Source organism: Polypterus senegalus, chromosome 3, assembly GCF_016835505.1.
Source record: "Polypterus senegalus isolate Bchr_013 chromosome 3, ASM1683550v1, whole genome shotgun sequence".
NCBI classification, from domain to species: Eukaryota; Metazoa; Chordata; class Cladistia; order Polypteriformes; family Polypteridae; genus Polypterus; species Polypterus senegalus.
The window spans coordinates 70627554-70646330 of NC_053156.1; the positions used below are offsets into that span (position 1 = coordinate 70627554).

General features: G+C 35.4%; 1 protein-coding gene across 8 annotated transcripts in view; it reads right to left on the bottom strand.

The window, feature by feature from the left end:
- lama2 (laminin, alpha 2) overlaps positions 1 to 18777 on the bottom strand; it is an 852572-nt gene that overhangs the window by 374071 nt on the left and 459724 nt on the right. For all 8 annotated transcript variants that reach the window (XM_039747473.1, XM_039747472.1, XM_039747479.1 and 5 more), the window contains exons 13-15: positions 17078 to 17179; positions 13967 to 14178; positions 12988 to 13099 (exon numbers count right to left, since the gene is read on the bottom strand). In XM_039747473.1, coding sequence (XP_039603407.1) covers positions 12988 to 13099; positions 13967 to 14178; positions 17078 to 17179 — 426 coding nt within the window. The remainder of the gene's footprint in view (positions 1 to 12987; positions 13100 to 13966; positions 14179 to 17077; positions 17180 to 18777) is intronic.

Sequence of the window (18777 nt, forward strand, 5' to 3'; positions counted from 1 at the left end):
TAGAAATAAAACTTAAAAAAATACAAAAAAATTTAAATAATTTCCAGGAGAGAGAGGCTTCTGCAGTATATGCTTGAAACCCCCCCCAAAAAAATGACATATATGTCCTGTTGCTCTCCTTGCAAAGGCATGATTTCCAGAGACATTAACTTCCAAGCAAAATCACTAAACTACCATTTTTTTTAGGAGTCTAACTGGCACATTTTTAACAGTTGTCATTTATTAAAGCTTTAATGATGGTTATGATAACATAATAAAAATTACTGTGTAGTAAATTAATTTGCTCTTTGATAATGGGTGTGTCCAGAAACAGCCTCTATTGCTAAAAGGATCTTAAAAGTAAGCCTTTACTTCTTCTCCTTTAGATATAAACGCTACCCACAAACGGACTTAATACGGATGAAATATGCAATATGTGTATGAATATTTTAAAACAAAAATATTTTGCATGATTAAGATAAAGCCACAATCCAGAAAGTTGAATATGAAAAGACTTTTCAGCCCATAGACATTGTGTATTATTTTATTCAACATTATGATAAGATTTAGGTAGGAATTCTTGAAAAGGTAACAACACAAGGAATGACAGGGCATGTGGCAGCATTTATCCATAAGCAAGTTGAATTAAATATTGCACCATGTGGTATGGGAGTCCCATATGTTGCTGGCTTGTCATTTAATGAATAAAAGCTCTGTCCTTCATGTGCCTTTTCATGTGGTAGCTGATATGGAACGGCTTACACATGGTAATATAAAATGCATGAACAACACTCACAGAAATAGTCTCAGTGAGCTGCTGGGCTCCATATGACCCAGCTGATTAGAAAACAAAATCTGTTGTAATAGGGAGAGCTAGACACATGCTTGTTTTCCAATTGAGAAGAGCTAATCTTCCACCCTGCAGCTAAGCATTTAAATGCGGTTGGGAATCTGTAAATTGGGCACCTCAGCAGGGTGTTGTTTAATATGAAAAATCCAATCACTTGACCTTGTGTCTGAAAAATGAGGGTGGCATTTTGCTGCTTAGCCACTTGTAAAACAGAGCATTCTTAAACTTTGTTATTGTTTAAGACTCAGGATCTTGAAAATAATTTATATTTTTAGTATTGTTTTGTTCTTTTTTACATTAACCGAGACAATCGGCATCAATACTTAAGGTACTGTATATAAAAGTTGCCAATGGTTCAACATATACTGTTTTTTATGTTACGTTTATGGTGTGTATGTACTCATTTTGGCATTATTCCATCTAGTGTGTAGTGCTGCTTAGCAACATCAAAAGAAAATATTAAAGTTATGAAGTATCACCTTTCAAATGATTCTCTTGAAGGAACACTACAACTAGGGTACATAAATAGTGAATAGTGTCAATCAACTCTTATTTGTATATGACAATAACTACCGCACAAGATGGCGTGGCTTGCTCTGTTAAAGACTACTTCATAGTTTCTGTTAACTCGTTCTGCTCAGTTTCCTTACATTATCCTAGAGTTTATAACTAGAAATTTTATTGGAATTTGAATAAGCAGCAGGGTTTTGAGTTTTTAGTGTTCATAAAAGTGTACCAAAACACCAAACATTCCCATGTTAAGCCTATATTAATTTCTGTATCATCCTCGTTATTTGCAATGTTTTGTTGGCAAAACTGCTGGACTGCTGTACAATATAAAGAGCAATAGTTAGGAGACCATTGGAATGTAAATGCTAAGAAAGTTAAAGAGAGTGCGAATAGTCATATATGAAGGAAATAGTCTTTTAGGGACCGGCAGAATATTTTTGCCCATGATGGCGAATAGCTTATAAGCCAATTTAGGGTTCCAAAGGGTATTCGCGTGAAAGTATATGTTGAATTAGAAAGACAGCCGAAATCTGACACAACCTGTTCATATGTACATTTTTAACAACGGTTGGCTTTCTGCTGATAGGTTAGGAATATCTCAACCAAGCTTCAGCTTCATCATGTCTGCTGTGTTGGCAGACATGAACCAACTGCAGAGATGCTACAGTCAGTTTCCTTATAGTATAGGTGTAGAGGCCACCATAAAAAGGCAATTTGCTGTGGTGTCCAGTTTTCCTAACATAATCAGGACAATTGACTGCACTCATATTGCAATAGGGGTTCCAAGCAAGAATGAAACTGCTTTTGCTAACCATAAGCAGTGACACTTCATTAACGTACAAGTCTTCTGTTATGTCAAGATGAGACTGACAAATGTCATGGCTCTGTGGCCTGGGTCACCCACAATTCATTTCTATTGAAGCAAAGTAGCATTGGCAGATGAATTTGCAGATGTTGACGCAGTATGTGATGACTGGCTTGTTAGTAAGGTAATATGCTTAACTCTCAGTGTTTCAGATGGCCTATACTTTTGTTGCAATCATGTCATTAAATATACCAGGTGGCGGCGCAGGTATATGTGCTCAGATGCTTGAAGTGAAGAATTGCAAAACAACAATAAAGTTTATCAGTTTGAACATTCGATATCTTGTCTTTGTAGTGTATTCAATTGAATATAGGTTGAAAGGGATTTGCAAATCATTGTATTCTGTTTTTATTTACGTTTTACACAACGTCCCAACTTCATTGGAATTGGGGTTGCACCTAATGTTGTCATGATGAAAAGCAATCTAACTGTGACTGTAAACCAGTTAGCAGTAGAAAACATCATGGAAGACACTGTGATTTAAAATGTTTAATTATTCCATCAGTATGCATGTCATGCATCCGTCCTTCCTTAACTTTTGCTAAACAGCAGCACTACAAATAACCATGCTGTTGTATTTCTAAAGTTCCACTGAAAAAAACATGATGATATGGTGATATATTTATTTATTTATTATTTATTTTACATGAAAGGCCTCCTATTACTACTAGGAGCAACGCCATTGAATGCTCATAACCAGGTGCGAATTAATGTCTTTCTCCTCCAGCCCAAAATTGCATACCCTTTTTATCTTTACAAATCCTCTACTGACACTGCTTTCAACATTCTTTTAACTTTTCCGCCCAAAGGTGAATTTCTATCTCCTTATTGCAGACAGAAAAATATCATACTTATAATCATTTACATTGTTTCACTGTGTGATGTAACAAATAATAGACAAATCTGAAGACTGTTGGCAATACAGTTATGTCAGATGGGGGGATAAACAACTATAATATGGCACCATAATGTTTTCACATAACTTATATAAAGTGCACAGCCAGCACTAACTTGATATTAGGAAATGACAAGCTGGAAGGATCAATAAAATGTAGAACTTAGTCATGAATGAGGTGCGGTTTAGGAATGAGGTGCTGTTTTAGAAAAAGAAATTAAGTGATTTGAGTACAGCTATATTGAAATTCTGCTGCACGTATTGAATCACATACATACTCAGTCAGACATAATGAATCACAAACACACTCAGTTACACGTATTGAATCACAATCAAACTCAGTTGCACACACTGAATCACAAATAACAATCATTTGATGGTAGATTTGTGCTCACATCAAATGTTCCTTTTTCCCCAAAATGTGTTTTGCTGATGTTCCACTGGTTCTTCCTGTTTCAGCACAGTTAAAACTAGGATTTATGTCAGCGTCTTCATATAGCACAGGCAAAGAAAGCCAACTGTTTACTCTTACATTAAGGAGACTACGAGAACTTGAGCGAGTCAGCTTCCAGCACTGTTCTTCACTCATGGCTTGTTCTCTCAACAATGTGCAATCTCGTGTTGTCTCCTTTCCACACATCAAATCAATTCTGGCTGTGAAATTCATATCCTTACAGTCGTGCCGCTATACCAGACACTTGACACACTATGTGCAGAACTACATCTTCTGTATTAAGCCAAGACAAAACAGAACTGATGGTGAGCAGTTATGACCAATTAAATTTCAATGCTGTTTCACTTAGTGCAAGTCAAGCAAAGAAAAAAAAGTTTGATATGAAATTATAGATAACTTCTGATGCAAATAACAAATATATAGTAAGCACTATTCCCAATTTTGAAAAAATCCCACTGTGACTGTGGTGATATGACTAGTTGAGCCTTTCAACAAAAAGTGAATGAAGCATCACATAGCTTTGTGTGTGGCCATTCAAAGACTCAAAAAATGAGTTAGGACTGTTGATGTAGACAGTCTTATAAACATGTCATGTCATTTTCTAGCCTACTTAATTCAGACCAAGGTCTTTGCTGGAGCCTATCCCAGCTATCATAGGACACAAGACAAATCAGGAATAAACCCTGGACAGACTGCCAGCTAATCACACACTTTATTGTTATTTTATGTGCCAAGCTGTTTAAAATGTGTTGCTTTGGTTTTCACTAATAAATACAGGTTTCTTCAGAGAACCCTAGAAATGTTTTTTTTTCTTAATCTAAAATGTAAGCTAACATTTAAAGTGAAAAAGTAAGCAAACAATATATGCTGTGCGCCAACTAATTATTGACTTTTACATTTACTCAAACTGTATTAGGTTATGTTTTTTGGGGTAGGGCAGTATGGATGCCTAGCTGATAGGCCGTAAGTGAGAACAAAAGGATTCATAAGCCACTTGGTGGAGAGTCTGTGGTTATAATACTCAAATAATGAATTGTGGTTCTAATCATCTAAACAGCAGATAGATGGATTAAAAAACAACATGACAGTCAAGTTTTGCCTGCTGTTATCAAAATCTAGAAGCACTGTTTTATTTCCAATAAATAAAGCTTCAAAAAAAGTTTCAGCAAAGGTCCCATGACGCAACGATAGGTCTCAAACCGCTAAAGTACATGAGAGCCATTTTTCACTGCTTTGTACAAGAAAAGGCTATTGGTATATTTTTGGTCTCTTAGTAGAGTGAGACAACATAATACAGAAGAGAACAAAATTCTTTGGTCTATTTGCAATGTTGCCTTCTTTTTATTCTATGGTGACTGCATAAACATACCTAATACACCACAGAACAAGGAGGCTGCAATATAAGGATGATTGTTTGAGTTGAATACATATTAAGGCAAGTGCCTTTCAAACACCAGAAGAAGCTTTAAACCGCAGTCTGATTCGGAACTATAAAAAGGATCAGCATGAAGAATTTTTCAGCAGTTTTGTGCTTTCACACTTTATTCACACTCTTTATTCCAGTCTCATAAGCCTCTTGGGATAATCAGTCTGACAAAAATATGTTGTTTAGTGATTCTGCTTTATAAACTGTCACCAAGAACATCAACAGTCTATGTGCTGCAACCAGTAAAAGGAAGAAAACATCATTAACTTTAAAGTGTTGAATCCTGGTGGGCGAGTTTTAGATGTATACCAATTCATCATCTATTTTTCCTGACAAAAATATGTAGATATTGATTAGAAAGGTGGTGTCTCCAAGACTTCTATAAAGCACAGCATTGTCACAAATATTTGATGATGTTCTTCATAACTGCTCATCAGTTTAAAGACAGATTCCTTAGCCCATCTCTGTGCTGCTATTCTTTTAAAAGGCATCTGCTTGATGCAGTTTTAGTGTTGCTCACTCATATATTGCGGTTGAAATGACAGTGATTTTCTGAAATTGGGCTCAGTCAGTAGTAAGAAAGGAATCTTTGCTTTAAAAAATGAGGTATGAATCTTGTCTTTATTCCGAAGGCAAAACTTATATACTTTTATAATTTATAGCTCTTCTTGAACATTAAATGAAAGAAGAGAATGTGGAACAGAGTCTAATGGGTTTCATTGAACCTATCCAGGGAATTAAGATCATATGGGAAATACCACCATGTGAAGAAGCATATTAGAGAACACCTATGTCCAAGAGGTTGTTAAGGGTTTAGGGTCTCTAGGAGAAAATTCCACATAAGGGTAAAGTAACTGCTTTGGCATATTAATTTATAAATTACAATTGTAGTGTATGACTAATCAAAAAAAGTACCACTTGGAAAAAAAAAGAGGTTTTAAAAAAAGAGAGTCCTCAAGTTCCTTTGAACTTGTATCTAATTTGAACCAACACTTCATCCAGATACTTTATAAAAACTGACATAGTTTTTGCTTCATCTACATGTCTCTGTAGTTTGTTCCAGATTCCCATGATGCCTTTTGTGAAAATGGGCTTTTGACTTTTGTCTTGAATGCACTCCTTTTGAATTTGGACTAGTGTCCTTGAATACTTGACTTATTATTTAAATAAAAGAACCCTGCTGGAACTGGTGATGCCTTTATGCTTTTAACAGACCTGGATTAGGTCCTTGTGTTTTTAACAGACCTGGATTAGGTCCTTGTGTATACTTTCTTTGTTCAGGACTATACAGGTTGAATTCCTTGAGATACTCAAAGTGGCACATTCCCTTTAGCCTACAAATGCACTTCCTTTCATAGTTTTACACAGATTTTGTATAGTTGGTACAGATTTGAAACTATTGGCGGACTTATTATAAAATCAAAGGCAACACAGTAACAATTTTGCATATAATTATGTTTAAAGACATTGCAGTCATTGTTAAGGTAATGTACAAAGCATTTAAGCATTTCTCATGTTCTATTAGCTAGTTGTTAGCTTTAATTGAACTTAGCAGCATATACTGTGATTACTGATACACAGAGGTGAAGAGAAACTCAATTAGAAAAGATTTACTCTGTGTTACCTCCGCCCAAGACATGAAATTAAGATGTGTGGTCACCTCCTATGGAAACATCTTGGACAGAGAAACAGTCCCCAAAGTGCCACAATCAGCCCTTATCCATGATGTTACAGCAAGTTACTTGACAAAAACTAGCAAGATTTCCAACAACCACAATATGAGGAAAATTCCAGTGCTGCCCTCACACCAGTAAGTGGAGTATAATTGGCTAAAAAATAGATTTTGTATGTGCTCAGTTTAGCCTTGGTTAAATTCATGTTTGTTCAGTTGTTAAAATTCCAAATGGTGTTAATGCTAGTTAATGATACAATTAAACCATGGTGTTATCATTAGTGATGGTAACGCATATAATATAAATTATTAAGAAATAGTCAAGGATGGCATGATGGTGTAGCAGGCACTACTGTCATCTCATTCCATACTCATTTCTCTGTGTCTGATTGGGTTTTCTCCAAAATACCAAGACTTTGAAGTTAGGTAACTGGCGATTCTAAATTGCTCCTTGTGTGAATGTGTGTGTGATACCCACCCTTATTTAAACCCTTCAAATCTGTTTGCATTTTAAACAGCCCTAACTACTTCTCCTTTACCATCTTACCGTATCTCCTCCACATTGGACTTGGTGCAGGGAAAAGGGATATAATCCAAATTCCCTTGCCACAGACCTTTTTATCTCCTTTTCTAAAGCTGCGTTTCCTCCAAAGAAATTTTTCTGCACTTCTGCACTGGCTACAAACTTTCAATTACACAATAGTAATGATTCTTTTAGCTACCATATTTTCATAACACCAAAATTTCACAATAGCCCAATTTGTAGTGAATGCCAACTGAATTACAGCAAATTTACTGCCATAATTAAATTGTTGGAAAATTATTGTTATTTTACAGTACTTCCAGAAATGATTGGACAGATGAGGCTATCCAAATTAAATGAAAGTTAATTTAGACCATGGTACAAATATACCTTTAGCACTAAAATTCCTGAAGCCTACGAAAAAACTCGTAATCCCGGCCAACCTTAAATTCCTTCGTACCTCTACCATGAGCATCTTTCATTTAGTAAATCGATCAGCACAAGCAACAAGCAGCCTGCTGTCCCATCCCCTGCCTTGACGGAGCTCAGCTTGGACAAAAAGGTCTCCCAGCTCAAGCCAAGGCTCCTTATCTGCATGTGATGTGCCTGGAGTTGTATAGAGTAAGTAATACAGTATATCATTATTTGGAATACATACATTTCATGTGTGTTCCATGTCTACAAAGACCTGGGTAAGTGTAGGATGTAAGGAAATAAGAGCAATACAAGAAATGCTGAACACATACCCAAAGCAGAAACCTTTACCATGTTATACTAATAATGACATGAAGTGTATAATGTGTGAAGACTCTAGTCTAAATATCAAATAAATACGTGCACTTTTATTCAAGAATATAACCAAAGAAAAAAAAGCATTCGATTTACGTGTAGCTGTCAATGAGTTAGAAACTCAATTTCAAATGTCAATCAACAGGGAGTTTATCCGTACTGTATTGTGTGGTGTAGAGGTAAAAAGTGCTGCCTTATAACCTGAAGGTCCCGTAGTGAGTAGTGAGCTGCTATTATTATTATTATTATTATTATTTCTACAATATAATAAAAACATACATTTGATTTGAGTCTGTAACACCCGGTGTAACTGTTGGCTACTTGTAAAAGTTACCATTTATTTTTTTATTATTCAGTTTTATTCTCTCAGTGACATTCATGTGGCACAACAAACTTGCTTCTCCCTCTCTGAGTTGACAGCATTTATCTCCACTCTTTTCACAAGAACAGCACTGTGGCTGATGCTTGCTCAGAACTATGTATTGTATTGGCAGTCAAAGATACGATGTCCCGTGACCACTATAAGACTGGGCAAAGGCAGGACTGTAGTAACAGACAGCTTCTTCACAGAGCTTTCACCGGCAAATATGCACCCAAATTTTATACTGGCTGTTACAGACTGAAATCAAAGGCTTCTTCTTTTTGGGCGCATACACCGTCAGCACCCAGCTGTCATATCTAAACACTTACTTTAGCTGCAGGTGGAAGTCCCATTTTACTTTTTGGTGAAGTAGTCTATTAGCCAGTGAAAGCTCTGTTAGGAAGCTGTCTGTTGTTACAGTCCTCTAAATATTTTGCATTTACTGTAAATACATTTAAATAATTTACCTTATAAAATAGATAACCTAAGTTAATAGTGCTGAATGATCCTTGTTGTCTACTGTCATATTGTAAGAGAAAAACAGCACGCCACTTATTCAGTAGAAGGTGTACAAGCGAATTAGTGAATAAGTCTCTGCATGCTGAAAACAATTCTACCTCTGCTGCCTGTCTGTTCTTTCCATGTTTCACTGTGAGATCTCAGAGTAACAGAGGTGGGTAAAATATTAAACATGCCCTTCTTATATTCAGAACACTGTTTTGCAAATTAATCATTATTTTGCATAAGTCAATTACCAATATAATTATTACTACACAGGGAATCAAATTTCTAGAAAACAATTCCTTTAAGTTGGAATGATTTATTAGACTCATAAATCACATATGCTGTGGAATGTCAATACAAAATACTAATTTGTTTACTACTGTAAATTTTAATAACATGTTTTGAGACAATGAGATGTATAATTGTAAAATTCATGCAATCTGTCCCTAGTAAATATATAATAAGGCAAGAAAAATGCATGAAGCTGTCAATATTTATTTAAATGATTCTAATAAGCATTTTGTTTTACATAGTGTAAATTTCCATTTTGTCTATTTTCACTGTTTCTGTCTATAATACATTTACATTCATTTACTTAGATAAAGTATATCTAATGATTACTGCAGCAATTTATCTGTACAAACATTCATGTATGAGGTAACTGATATTCCAATGGAACCTCAGGAAGAAGGTTTATCTCCGGAGTACTTGATGTGGGACACTGGGACCAACTCAAGAGCTTACATTACTTTCACCTTTGTGCCTGACAGTGAGCTATTAAACGCTTTAATCCAGGTTTAATGATCTAAGCAAAAGAGTACTTTTGATATAGTAGTCCTGTCGTGTTCAAAGAAGACTTGGTGAGATTTGTAGGTAAGGGCGCAATGAAAAGGTAGATAAAAAAGAAAACCTGCTTAGGTCAGTAATATACTATTACACAAAACTTTATCAAGCAGATTCAGTAATGTAAGATACACTAGAGGTTAAAACATCACTGAATTTCACACATGGCTGGACCGACACATTCTCTACCAAAAGTGGGCAACATGAAGACCAAGAAAGGTTGAGGCTCCAAGATAGATTTCAAGCAAATTCAGGGTTCTTTGGAGGGTTGTCATTCATTTAAAAAACCCTGCCAGATAAGTGATGGCTGGTATGCAGCGGCATTTCTGCATCAATAGCTGCTATTGCACAGCCCTGCCAGATGTTGTGCAAATAAATAATAAGCTTCCTTCAGTAATTTAACTTAACATGGAATATCCACATGGATTGTAATTAGACAGCTGAAATAACTTGCTAAACAAACAATACAGAGTCAAAACAAAAACTGTCAGAAATGCATTATACCCCATAAATCCACAAATCTTAGGAAACTGCCACATAACACTGCTTGAAAACTTAAAAAAGCTGCTGTTTTTATTACAACTTGAAACAATTCAATTCAGAACTTAGGAGCCATGTACTGGATGGGTGGGAATGTTTGATGTGCCAACATGCCACTTTAGGTGTCAGTTAGTGGTCGCTGAAGTTATCTGACCACTGACAATGTACAAATATTTTTAACAAACTACTTAATTAAGGAGGAGAGTTTAGTTTGACAACCCTTTCACCCAAAACTAAAGGGGCAGGACAGTTCAGTTGATGGTACAATATCCCCTTCTGCCCAAATTGTGGCATCTGATCTGAATATAGTGAATGTGGAGTATACATTGTTTTGTAAGGTTTGGGCCATGCTTAATCTAATGGAAATAAAACAAACTAAAGTAAGTGTTTGGTGAAAAACTAATTGCTTACTAGTTGCATGTAATAGTAAATCATGTTACTATCAGTATAAATTGGGAAATTATGTGTTCCAGCACTGCTCTGTGGACATTACTTCAGCAAGCCATACCTTTGTAGTGATAGCTGGCTTCTTTTCAAGTAGCCTTATGGTCAGTGTCTTTCAGATTTTACTTTACTTCCTCCTTACCTATGTTTTGTTTTGCCTTTTAATTACCAATGCTTCAGTCCTCTTTTGAGTCTCTGGTACAACCACAGACCAGCTGTCTCTTCCAGTAACGAGAACGTCTCCTGGTTACTTTTTCCTGTCAGCTCACAATAGTTCTTCAGGATTTCACAACTGCCCATAACAGAATTTGTTCATCACTGAATGGTACAATTAACAGGAAAAAATCTCTGACGATTCAGCATGTACAGTATAAGACTGCCACACAAGGGAAGTGGGAGGGACATGGAATTAAAGATTGTCTACAAGAAGGCCACATGTAGACTAATGAATTGTTCCTCCCTGTCCACCCAATTGAGACAAAATATAAATGCCCATATCTTCAGTTAGCTTAATTTCTATTGCATTTAATGAAAAGTTTGTGAATGCTTCCAAAGCAGGGCTTAGCCCTCTATGAACCCCAAACCTTGAATAAGCAGATTCATGAAATAGAGGAATGAATGTACAATTCATGAATTGTTTACCGATCACCCTATATATACTGCTCATTTAACTAGATTTAAGTGATTATATATGGCATATCTTTTATGTTACTGTAACTACTTTGTGCCCGTTACTTTGTTTGTGAAAAGCATTGCAGCAGCCTGCAGGCAGCAATTCACAAGCTGTGTGCTGCTAGATGCTTAAGTGGCAATATGTTGGGTGGGACTAGATGGTTAAATGGCAGCAGTTCATCTAGTAGGGAATGGAAATACTTGGTTTGAGAAATCTCATAGGGATTGGAGAAAGAAGATAAAGACCTTCAGAGAAAAAGTATAGATAGGAACCCCACTGAGTTATTAGTGCTTGCCGTACTCTCAGTGACACTGAGGAGTATGACAGAAGATGACAGAAAATGATGGAGATTGAAGATACAATGATACTGACGGTGTTTGCATTGTGAGTTCATTAAATGATCATAATTTTGGACAAAAAACCTTTAAATACTTCACAGACAGCCTTGGTGTCACTTCTAACCCTTTAATAACTTTATTTAGTATACTTCCAAATGGGCTTAAAGTGGAGAAGGAAAAACTGATTATAAGAGCTGATACCACACTACTGGCACATAGAGTTATCTTGTTTATCCTGGTAGAATCCCAACCTACCTTTTATAAGTCAGTGGGTAACTGATGTTCTGTATTATTTGAAACTGGAAAAAATCAAATTTTCACTTAGACGATCTGTCCAAAATTTATTAAAAAAACATGGCAAGAATTAATTTTAAAAGCTTTGAACAAGAATTAATTTAAGGGGAAAAAGCTGTATTCCCTTTTATATTTTTATTTTTTTCATATGTGTCTCTCTTTTTGTCAGTTGGGTTGCTTTGAAATGTTTTGCTTGATTGGGTGCTATGTTAGAAGAAATAAGAGATGTCATGTCAATTCGCCTACTTAGGATAGGCATATCCAAAGTGATAACTTTCACATAGCTGATTTAATGTTTGTTTCATCATACTAGAGAAAGATTTCAGCCAACAACGGAACAGTGATTACTACAGGGAATTTCACAATGTTGTTTAGTATGTTATTGGGAGCAGTAATGCCTGTGCTTAGGCCCATCAAAGAGCACTGCAGTATTACCAGATGGACATGAGAATTCTGAAAATAGCTCCTGGTCCCAAGAAGGGACAACAATGTTGACTTCAGAAACAACTCCTGCATGGGCTAAAACTGTTCGTCCCAATTCAGTATTCACTGAATCTAAAGTTAAGAGGAGAGTTAAATAATATCTCACATACAGGGAGGCAGTGAAGCTTAACAACTTTATAACATGAGGTGAACATAACATAATATTGTTCAATCCACTTAATCTAAGCATAATTGGGTATAAGGCAGAAACCAATATGCTGAAATGTGGAAATATGGAATATATTTTCATTATCAACTTACGATTTCTAAACTGTTTTGAATAAAGGCATCACCTAAATATGTAAATAACAATTAAACAAGAGAATTACTAGATAGATAGATAGATAGATAGATAGATAGATAGATAGATAGATAGATAGATAGATAGATAGATAGAATTAAGTGTTGTTATAATGAGACAATGCTGCCTACATTTGTGAAGAAAGCACACAGCATGCAGACACAAGACAAAAGCTGCATCCTTAATATAGCCAAACACAGTCTGAATCTTATATTTTCTTAACAGGCTGTAGGGGTCACTCACTTCACAAGAAGTGCCTTCATAGCCAGGAGGACAGCGACATATTTCAACAGCTGTTCCCACAGCTGCGCCTCTTGAATATGGATCAGCTACTTCAAGGCTCACAGAACTTAACCTGTTTGGATTAAGGCAAACATCAACATTAATTTAAAACAGCAAAATATCTCAACTATTGATTAAACCCTGGAGACTCGCATAAAAAGAGAATCAAGTAAAAGGTTATGAAAAACAGCTTATCACTGGCTACACTGCAGGGCAAACATGTTAGTTTAAATTGATTTTCTGTCACCTTTATTTCTCAATAAATAAGTTAAACTCTGTAACAAGGAAGTCTGCTTGACCCGGATGCTGTAATTTATAACTGCTTAATTAGGTAAATATTATGAAATATAGCATCATTATCATCCAAAGCAGAAGAAATCCCGATAAAGCTTCAGATATTCAAAGCTTCTCATTTTGTTAGTGGTTGGCAAATGACAGATAGATTTTTCACAAAGAGCAATGTTCTAAAATTAATGAACCATAACCAAGCACTTTTCTTAAATTCAAATGAATGCATGTTTTACTCAGTGTACAAAATAAATCAGACGCAAAAAAATCTAAAGCGTTAGTATATGCCCTCTGCAGAAACAAAACATTCATTTATTATTTTACATGGGTTCTGGTGTCTGAAAATGTGATTAATATCTTAATATAATATCATCAAACTGAAAGTAATCCTTTGGAAAAAACAAGTTTAAATGTACTGTAGAACCAAAAGAATTCAAGAGACTATATTTTCATTTTAGTGCTTGGTTGTTTTTTGGTGAGGGATTCGAGTAGGCTTGCAGACATTATGAGAAATGAGAATGAGAAGAGCAGGCATAAATCCTAGGAGCTGACATGAAAGTAATCTGCGCTGTAAATTCTGAGTACAGCAATTTTTCACAAAGCTCATTTGCTGCCCGACGTGACTGAATCATCTAGAGGTTTTGTGGCCTACCTGTAGATGGTGTTCTCTTCATTGCTGTGTGTCACTCTGAGCAGGAGTTGGGACACATTTGTAAGGACTGTCATGAAGTCCTTCCGACTGACAGGAAACCAGGATTCGAGATGTCTGAATTTTTTGTAGTGAAACTTAATCACTTGAAGATTTGCTACAGGTGAATAGAGCCAAATTTCCTCTTTGACATTACTGAGTTTTCTTCCATTGCCCTACAATAAATGAAAAATATGTTGCCTTCATCAACAGCTCAAGATAATAATATTACCATGTTGGATTATGTGCTTGTAAGAGCCAGACTGAAAATTTAGAAAGAAAGTTGCAAAGTTAATGGGCCATGAATATGCTGTACAAAATGGAACACTTCCAGTGAATGGTGATCTTCAAGTAATTTTCAGAGGTGCTTTGTGGGAAGTTATTGAATGTCTGATTTATGTTTAGTCCTTTCGCTCCACCACATTCAAATACCAGAAGGTACCTCGAAAAATGCATGCCAGTGAATCAAAAAGGTAATTACCTGGAAAAAAGCAACCTGGAATACATTTGAGATGGATAGAGAAAATTGATTTTTCTTTTAGCTTTTTTTCTTATAGCCAAGAAAAGGTTCTAAAATCTGTGCAAAACCTGCTTTTGACAATGTAAATTACCAACAGATATTCTTGCATGTACATGTTAAAATTTATTACTCTGTTTTTTTCAACTTCTTTATGGCATGGAAAACATTTATATGATAATTCAACACACATCTGATTTAAAAGTATTAATGTATCAAAATATATTTTAATATCCTCAATGTTAGGCATTAAAAAATGATGCAGATTGACACTGGGTAATGTGATCATCCTACTGTTTACTTGCGTGCTACAAATAATAAAGGATGAAGATTGTATGACCTATGCGAGGTCAACAAGAGAGATGGACTGAGATTAGTGAGGGCTTAAAAAGCTATCGATTACCAAGAAAATGTAATTTACTTCTTAATTGGAGCTCAACACCCGCCAAATCCTATTGATTAAAATTATACACTGGAAATGTAGCATGTTGGGTCAAAGGGTAACAAATTACCTAAGTCAGCAGTGGGCTGACACACTCGCTCACCCAAGCAGTAAATCTGATTTATTCAGAATGTATGGACTGCTAGACAGTAAATTATACAGAAACAGCATGTTGTTCCCAGTTCAATTTTAATTTGCACAAGCTCTAAAATACCCATGACAAAAAATTAGGCCTATCATCCTCAAGAGTGTCAATGCAAACTCTCTTAGTAGAATACTAAAGGATTACTAATATATAATCATCAGGAACAGTCAGAAGAGCAAGCATGGAAGAAAGCAAATGATTAACATTATTAGCTCAGCTAATGGCTGACTATCCCAGAGGAGTTATTCTGCATTTTTCCAGCAAGTGTCAGTTTAAGCCATGGGTCAAATTTTCAGAAGATATAGGTCCACCTTGAGGATTACTGAACCTTAGGAACTCTGAAAAATGATTCTGGTTCAACCATATATTTTAAAAGGTGAACAAACCCAATTTTCAAAGATACTATATCATACCCCAGATTTCTCTGGGGAATTCCTGAACTGACTACACACTTCGGTACGAATTCATAATCTACTTATAGCTGCATCTTTTTGCATTTTAGATGAGTCAAGTCCTGCGCATTTTAGTCTTAACATGTCTAAGAATGCCTTTGCTAAAGCAGTTAGAGGCTTAGCACTTTGTGTAACGGTGGATACAGAATATTTAAATAAAACAGGCATTGGTTTAAAGAGATGTGATATTTGCAGAATAATAAACACATAGAATCATGTTATTGCTCAAAACAGTGCGCTTTTTAATGCATATACTACCAGGAAGCAGAATACTGCATGGAACATGATTTATTGAAAAAATATGGAATGCAAAATCTAATTATTTTAGTTTGAGCTCTGAAAATGTGTTGTGTTTACTTAAAAGTCTATATTAAAATTGTATAAATATTCAAATCTAAGTACTCATTAAATGTAAGCGTGCAGATGAATAACTAAATGTTGCAGTAAGTAAGCAATTACTTGCAGTGAGAAACAGTCCTCAAATGTTCTTATTACTCACTCTCATTTACAGGCTTTAAATACTTGAAATTACTTTGACAAATCCATCTCCTGTGCTGCAAAGCTTCCAGACACATTCCTCTCATACTCATGTGTGCTGTATCTTCTAGTGAATACTCTCGTTTTCCTCTCATATCTCTCAAAGACCTATGTATCAGATTAACTGGAACGCTGAATGTGAACACATCCATGAATGTCTCTTCAAATGGATTGGCACAACTACTAAAGTTGATGTTTGATTTACAGTGATATTGCTGAGATTGGCGTCAGCATCTCATAACCAACCCTCTGAGTGGAATAAAGTATTTATAGATAAATAGGGGAAACTATAATGTGCAATCATTTTTAATTAAACAAGCATATCTTGTAATTTCGTGAATACTGATTCTGAACCAAATTTAAAACGTAGGGCAACCTAAATTCCCGATTTACAAATTTCTCACTTCTCTCTCCTCTCCCCAATAAGTACAGAAACCCTTCAAATATTTTAATCATTTTAGAATACAGCAGACCTCAATGCAATAACTGCACCCACCCACCCCACACTGAGAATGTTGCTCCACTAATGAGTGTTCTTTTCTTTGCACCCTAATGAAAAGCAGGAGAAGGAGCAATAGAGCTGTATCTTAGCTTCCATTGTTCCAACCGCATAGTGGAGTAGTTGAAACTCCCGCAGGGTTTAGCACTCCTGATCCAAATCATCCCTCCCCCTTTCCTCTGTAGCAGCCTCTTCTTCCTCTTGAGACAAGATGTGCTGTGGTTTTGATAACAACAAAACTCAAAAGATTCTAAGCCCAGGACTTGTTTAGAAAAAGTAGATTCCTAGTAAAAGTTATTTGCAACATAATACTTAACCTCAGATAAGATTGCATTAAAAATGTACACCATCTACTTTCCTCTTTTTCTATTTTTGAAGAAACATTTCAGTTTGGTAATCAAAAACAGGCTGATCAAACAATATATGTATTGAAGTAGGTATGTGGATCTTTCTTTCAAAATCTTATAAAGTTTCCGTACTTACCTCGATAATAATGTCAAGCGGAGTGAAAGTTTGGACATTTTTGTCCACACCTTTGATGTCATAGGAAGCCGAGAAAGCCAATTTTCCACCATATGCTGCCAGCTGAGAAGAAAACAAGATTGACGTTTAGAATTAGAAATATTTAACTTGAAAAACTTGCTTGTATTTAGGTTTTCTGAAATCAAGGGATTAGTTGATTGTAAATTGTTTCAGGGTTTTGCAGCTTTAATTAATTCCTGTGGTTCCTGTGCAGGGTTTGTTGGGCTCATCCACTGTAAAGAATGAGGAGCTCAAAATTATGGATATTTAGTACTTTCATTTTTTTCCTGTACTACTTGTGATTTTTTCCTAAATTTCCCGGAAGGCTATTGTATTCTCGTGTTTTTTTAAGAGAATAGTGTATATCAATACACACTAGACAGGGTTAGAGAAATAAAATTAAAAGGCCATATAACAAAAGAAAAACTGACTAAGCTGCTCTAAAATTCCAGCAAGATCTCTATACATCTACCAGAAACTTTAATTACAATTTAAATTATACCAATTAATTACTTCATGCTTTTGATGTTTATAATCATCAGGGAAACAACTACTGTGTATTTCTAAAGTTGCCATGCCATTGAATTTCATTCTCTTTTGTTTAATAGCTGTACAATGTGTCTTGAATATAAAACATATGTTTTTTTTTAGTTTATGATGGTCCCTGCTGCAACAAACCCTAAGGGTTGTGTGTTTGTTTTTGTAAGTGCCCGAGTTAGGACCTATTGCTCTAATTGATTCCCTAGGGGCTTGTAACAGCATGTGATAAGTATAAGCCAGCAGAGACAATAAAGACCTTTAATGCAGGTTTTTGTAATGTTCCCCATGGGATATAACACTTTTAGTTTTATATTTCTGATTTAACCAAGTTAAAAGAGGATGAGAAGATAATGTGTTATTCCGGCTGTTGTACAACACCTCATTATAGATAGATAGATAGATAGATAGATAGATAGATAGATAGATAGATAGATAGAATATCTATCTGTCTATGCTTAACATGAACTCACTCGCTAATATTTTGTAGTACACATGACCTGAAAACAGTTTATCATTGACTGAAATAACGTGCAAGTGTTGGTCTGAGATACAGCCCAGAATTCCATGAATATCATTTGGCTTGGTTTTATTAATTGCAGCTGTACTATCTCTTACCAAATGCACCAAATTCTGTTCATGTTCTTTGTTATCTGTATTTAATAAACTATTTCAATGTACATCTAGCCCAATTACCTCCTTTATTGAAGCCTGTGAAAAATTCCTCTGATTTTTCCATAATAAATTGAAAGATCTAAATAATTCAACTAACATAAATCCATCATTCATTTATATCTTTCCCTGACTTCCCAGTCTACCCAGCTCCTTTACTCAATTTTTGCTAGTCACATCTACATTTGTTGATGACCTTCTTTGTAAGATGAGGCCTTCATGCCATAATCCCTACTGTTACGACAATAAAAAATATGGCCTTTGACAATGACTTTGTGCCTGCCAATTTTAAAATCGCTTTTGTAACCCCAATATTAAAAAAGTCTGGTCTTGATGTAGACAATCTTAACAATTTTTGTCCTCTCTCTCACTTACCCTTTTCTGTCAAAATATCTTGAGCATGTTCTAGCTTCCCAACTTACCAATTACTTAACCTCTAACAATTTGATGGA